At 45.2% G+C, this 6,133-nt stretch overlaps 1 protein-coding gene across 1 annotated transcript in view; it reads right to left on the bottom strand.

Annotated features, from left to right (window-relative positions):
* LOC143276674 (uncharacterized) overlaps window positions 1–778 on the bottom strand; it is a 66,180-nt gene extending 65,402 nt beyond the window's left edge. The window contains exon 1 of the mRNA XM_076581303.1: window positions 618–778. Within this exon, the coding sequence (XP_076437418.1) occupies window positions 618–711 (94 nt within the window). The 5' untranslated portion in view covers window positions 712–778. The remainder of the gene's footprint in view (window positions 1–617) is intronic.
* Window positions 779–6,133: the final 5,355 nt, after the last annotated feature.

Below are 6,133 nucleotides of genomic sequence, written 5' to 3'. Positions count from 1 at the left end.
ACACACACACACACACACACACACACACACACCAAACTCATAACAGATGCATATACAAATCAACGCAAAAGAGCACACGCAGCTGGCAAGAATGACACAGGATATCGTCAGCCAGCTCTACCCAAGTAGGTAGGTAGGTAGGTAGGTAGACAGCCTGTTGTACAAAATAATTAATGACCCGCCGCGTCAGTAAAGCGCTTAGAGCTTGGTCTCCGGCCGAGGATAGGCGGCTATATATTAATTAACTCTCTCCATACGAACGGCGAAAGAGACGACGTTAACAGCGTTTCACCCCAATTACCATCATCAAAATATTGCAAGTGGAAGGCTCTTATACTGAAGAGGTGAATGTTGACAAAGAATACCACAATTCTGACGACGGAAGCTAAAGGTTGGGTCATTCAGACACCCACTGGACATCCGAGGGGTCTGTGTAGAGGAGAAGAGAGGACTGGCCGTACTGAGTGAGTTAAGTATCCATATCAAATCAATTAATCAAACAAAAAATCACACACACACACACACACACACACACACACACACAAAACACAAACAAACAAAAAACAAAAAACAAAAAAAACCAAAAAAAAACCGAAAAAAAAACAAAAACCACGAACCCTTTGTGCCGTCGCTGCGGTCAATGACTGGGTCCGTAGTGATGGCGTAGGTCGTCCCGCTGTGTGGAATTCCCTGCTCTCTCAACAGCAGCATTGCTGTGGCCAACACCCTCCGGTCTACGGCGTCGTTGAGGACCACCTCAATGTTGATGATGGTGCTCCCTTGTCTGCAATTCAAAGAGAGAGTGATGATGATGTTGTTGTTGTTGTTGTTGTTGTTCCTTGTGACCCCGGTACACTTGGTAATAATAAAGACACATTCTCTTCTCTTCTATTCTATTCTATTATAGGGATTTTTGTTGTTGTTGTTGTTATTCCTTGTGATCCCGGTACACTTAGTAATAATAAAGCCATATTCTATTCTATTCTATTTTAGCGATTTTTGTTGTTATTCCTTGTGATCCCGGTAGTAATAAAGACATATTCTATTCTATTCTATTTTAGCGATTTTTGTTGTTATTCCTTGTGATCCCGGTAGTAATAATGACATATTCTATTCAATTCTATATTCTATTCTATTTTGTTTAGGGTTCTTTTTTTTTCTTGTGTGTGTGTGTGTGTGTGTGTGTGTGTGTTTTGACTAAACTTTTTATTCAGTCAAAGATTTACAGGTGCAAAACTTTTTCTTTCTTTTTTTCTTTCTTCTATACTTTATGCATCACAATCGCAACTGCAGACCATATAATTATACTCTTACAAATGGCCAAAATGCGCTCAAAGCAGCACATTTAAAAAAAAAAAAAAAAAAAAAAAAAAAAAGAAGCAACAGCAGAGCAAAGTAAAGTACAACGTCCACCTGCTCCTCCACACACTCACACTCAACCAAGACACACACACACACACACACACACACACACACACAGACACACACACACACACACACACACACACACACACACAGACACACACACACACACACACACACACACACACACAGACATCGACACACACACACACACACACACACACACACACACACACAGACATCGACACACACACACACACACACACACAGACACACAGACACACACACAGACATCGACACACACACACACACACAGACACACACACACACACACACAGACATCCACACACACACACACAGACATCCACACACACACACACACACACACACACACAGACACACAGACACACACACACACACACACACACACACACACACACACACACAGACACACACACACACACACACACACACACACACACACACACACACACACACACACACACACGCCGGAAGAGCATCACTTCCGGGAGCAGCACACAGATTTTTTTTCAAATGCACCACCAGGAAGCTGAAGCACAACCGTCCAGCTCAAGCAACGCGCCCGTAGCAAGACCCCCCAACCACCCCCCCCCTGCCCCCCCCCCCCCCCCCCCCCCCCCCCCCCCACACACACACCCCAACCCCTACCCCCCACCCCCACACATACCCTCCACGTGTATTCCAGTACAAAGTATAGGATACACACAAAGTACAAATGCAAATCAAGAAAGAAGGTTGAAACCCCCCCCCCACCCCCTCATCCCCACCCCCTATGCGTGTGTGTGTGTGTGTGTGTGTGTGTGTGTGTGTGTGTGTGTGTGTGTGTGTGTGTGTTCTTATACTGATTTATTATGCACATGCATGTATCCAAAATTCTAACTGTATCTGTGTTTGTGTATGATTTTCAGTGCACTTGGCGTACTCGGAAAATAGAACCCACGGCAACGAGAGCGTTGTCCTCTAGCAAAATCATGTGGGGGAAAAAAAAAAAGAAAAAAAAGAAAAAGAAATCCACTCTGATAGGTACACAAAAATATAATAATCATCAGCATGTTATCAAGGCCTGACCAAGCGCGCGTTGGGCTATGCTGCTGGTCAGGCATCTGCCTTAGCAGGGGTGGTGCAGCGTACATGGATTTGCCCGAACGCAGTGACGCCTACTTGAGAAACTGAAACTGAAACTGAAACTGAAACTTCTCTTCCTCCTCCCTCCCCCCCTGCGCCTTCCTGCATTTCATGCGCGTGTGTAATACGTCAGTTGTGTCCGACTTATTTGACCATCAGAACAGTAAGGGGAGGGACCTGCTGACCCAACTCTGTGCAAGCATACCACAGCAGCAATATTAACTCTCTCCATACGAACGGCGAAAGAGACGACGTTAACAGCGTTTCACCCCAATTACCACCATCAAAATATTGCAAGCGGAAGGCTCTTATACTGAAGAGGTGAATATTGACAAACAATACCACAATTCTGACGACGGAAGCTAAAGGTTGGGTCATTCAGACACCCACTGGACATCCGAGGGGTCTGTGTAGAGGAGAAGAGAGGACTGGCCGTACTGAGGGAGTTAACGATGTTGTATGACAGGTCAGTCGCGTCCGAATTCAGCTGACCATCGGAACAGCAAGGGGAGGTACCAACTTTGCAGTCCCCTTGCAGACGGGCGCAATAGCCGAGTGGTTAAAGCGTTGGACTGTCAATCTGAGGGCCCCGGGTTCGAATCACGATGACGGCGCCTGGTGGGTAAAGTAAAGGGTGGAGATTTTTACGATCTCCCAGGTCAACATATGTGCGGACCTGCTTAGTGCCTGAACCCCCCCCCCCCCCCCCCTTCGTGTGTATATGCAAGCAGAAGATCAAATACGCACGTTAAAGATCCTGTAATCCATGTCAGCGTTCGCTGGGTTATGGAAACAAGAACATACCCAGCATGCCCACCCCCGAAAACGGAGTATGGCTGCCTACATGGCGGGGTAAAAACGGTCATACACGTAAAAGCCCACTCGTGTGCATACGAGTGAACGCAGAAGAAGAAGAAGAAGAAGAAGCTGCCCCCTTGCCATCTGGGGCTGGAAATTGATTACAGTGGAGAGTGTCTTGCCCAAGTTAGATCCCCACTCTCTGTGTCGACCAAGAGGCGGTTTTTTATTTTTTTTTTATTTTTTTTATTTTTATTTTTTTTAAAGGACATTCGGCGTTGGGATGGTTCCCAAAAAACGCCAGCTAGCAAGCCCATGCCAAAAACTGCAAAGCAACAGCTTACAACAACGAACAAACCCAAGAAAAAGAAGAAAAAAAACAAAAAAAAACAAACACACACACAAAAAAAACCCAAACAAAAAACCAAAACAAAACAACACACACACACACACACACACACACACAATAAACAATGCCACATCAATTCCAACATTTAAAAAAAAACAAAAACAAAAAAACCCCAACAACAACAAACAAGCAAAGAAAAAACCCCAACTTACTCATGTCGCCTGTGTGGAACAAAGCCAAACAAACCAATCAAAAGACAGCAATCACAAGTGCCCCTCCCCACCTCCCAACCCAACCCCCAGCCCTCCTCCCACCCCCACCCCCACCGTCCACCAAGTAAAAACACGCACACAAAAAAAATAAAGAACGAAAAAAAAAAAAAAGAAAAAAAAAAAGCTTTTCTGAAAATGATTCTTGCGTGCAATCCGTGACAACAGAAAATGAGACGTTGCCGAGAGAACACACGCACGCACACACGCACGCACGCACGCAGACACTCTCTCTCTCTCTCTCTCTCTCTCTCTCTCTCTCTCTCGGTAACACGTCCGCTTTGGAAGCGAGAGAATCTGAGGGCGCTGGTTCGAATCCCGGCTCAGTCGCCGGTATTTTCTCCCCTTCCACTAGACCTTTAAGTTGTGGTCTGGACGCTAGTCATTCGGATGAGACGACAAACTGAAGTCCCATGTGCAACATGCATTTATCGCACGTAAAAAGAACCCACGGCAACAAAAGGGTGTCCCTGGCAAAAATTCTGTGGAACAAAAACCACTTCCATGAGAAAAACAAATAAAACTACACGCAGGAGGGGGGGGGGGGGGGGGGGGGGGGGGGGGGGGGAGGGGGGGGGAGTGGGGGGGGCGGGCATGGCGCTCTTAGTGTAGCGACAGAGAAACAGAGAAATCTGTTGTGACCAACAAAAAAAAAAAAAAAAAAAAAGAAGAAGAAGAAGAAATACAATACAAATACTCTGCAAGCATTCTTGTTTTTGAAACCAAGACTGACGCCCCACTCGACTGTTCGGGTTTCTTAGCTCGTCAGAAACATTATTGCTTTAATATAAACAGTAAAGTAATCAATAGTGTAGTGATGGCCTAGAGGTAACGCGTCCGCCTAGGAAGCGAGAGAATCTGAGAGCGCTGGTTCGAATCACGGTTCAGCCGCCGATATTTTCTCCCCCTCCACTAGACCTTGAGTGGTGGTCTGGACGCTAGTCATTCGGATGAGACGACAAACCGAAGTCCCGTGTGCAGCATGCACTTAGCGCACGTAAAAGAACCCACGGGAACAAAAGGGTTGTTCCTGGCAAAACTCCACATCGATAGGAAACAAAAACCACTGCATGCAGGAAAAACAAATAAAAAAAACAGAAAAAAACAAAAAATGGGTGGCGCTGTAGTGTAGCGACGCGTTCTCCCTGGGGAGAGCAGCCCGAATTTCACACAGAGAAATCTGATGTGATAAAAAGAAATACAATACAATACAATACAATACAATACAAGTTGAAAAAAAAGAGTTAAAATGCAGAAATAAATATCGAGATGCGGTGATGGCTGTCGTCATCATTACACACACACACACACACACACACACGCGCGCGCGCGCGCGCGCTGTCCAAAACATCATCACCGTATTTCGTCAACGCTAAATGTCGTCCCCGAAAGTACTGCCAAGTGTTGCAAGTTTCGCGTGTCGACGTCATAATAATGTGTAGCCATCACACCGTGCCCTCAGGCTGTGGCGTCATCACAAAAGTGTCGTCAGATTCGAAAAGTACGTGTTTCGTCATCACAACAGTTTTGTATTATCGTCATCGCCACGACATTGTATCGTCATCATAATGTGTCGTCACAGAGAAATGAAAGAAAGATAGATAGACAGACAGAACAAGAAAGACAGAAAGGAAAGAAAGAAAGGATGAATGAATGAATGAATGAATGAATGAATGAACGGAACGAAGTACACGAAAAAAAAAATGAAGAAAGAAAGAAAGAAATTGAGAGACTGAGAGAGAGAGAGACTGACAGAGAGAGAGAAAGAAAGACGGAGAGACAGAAAGAGACTGAGAGAGTGAGAGAGAGAGAGAGAAAGAAAGAAAGAAAGAAATGGACAGAGTGAGTGAGTGAAAGAGTGAGAGAGAGATGGAGAGAGTGAGAGAGAGAGAAAGAAAGAAAGAAATGGTGAGACAGAGAGAGAGAGAGAGAGAGAGAGAGAAAGAAAGAAAAGAAGAGAGAAAGAAAGAAAGGGATAAAAAGACTGAAAGAAGGGAAGGAAGGAGAGATAGAAAGGAGAGAGAGAGAGAGAGAGAAAGACACACACACACACACACACACACACACACACACACACACACACACACACAGAGAGAGAGAGAGAGAGAGAGAGAGAGAGAGAAAGCCAGAAATTGGGAAGATAGAAGCAAGAAAGAATGAAAAAGACACAGAGGACAGACATACAGAC

This window comes from Babylonia areolata, chromosome 32, assembly GCF_041734735.1.
Source record: "Babylonia areolata isolate BAREFJ2019XMU chromosome 32, ASM4173473v1, whole genome shotgun sequence".
NCBI lineage: Eukaryota > Metazoa > Mollusca > Gastropoda > Neogastropoda > Buccinidae > Babylonia > Babylonia areolata.
Note: the sequence above shows the minus strand (reverse complement) of the source record. Positions and strands in the feature narration are given on the sequence as shown.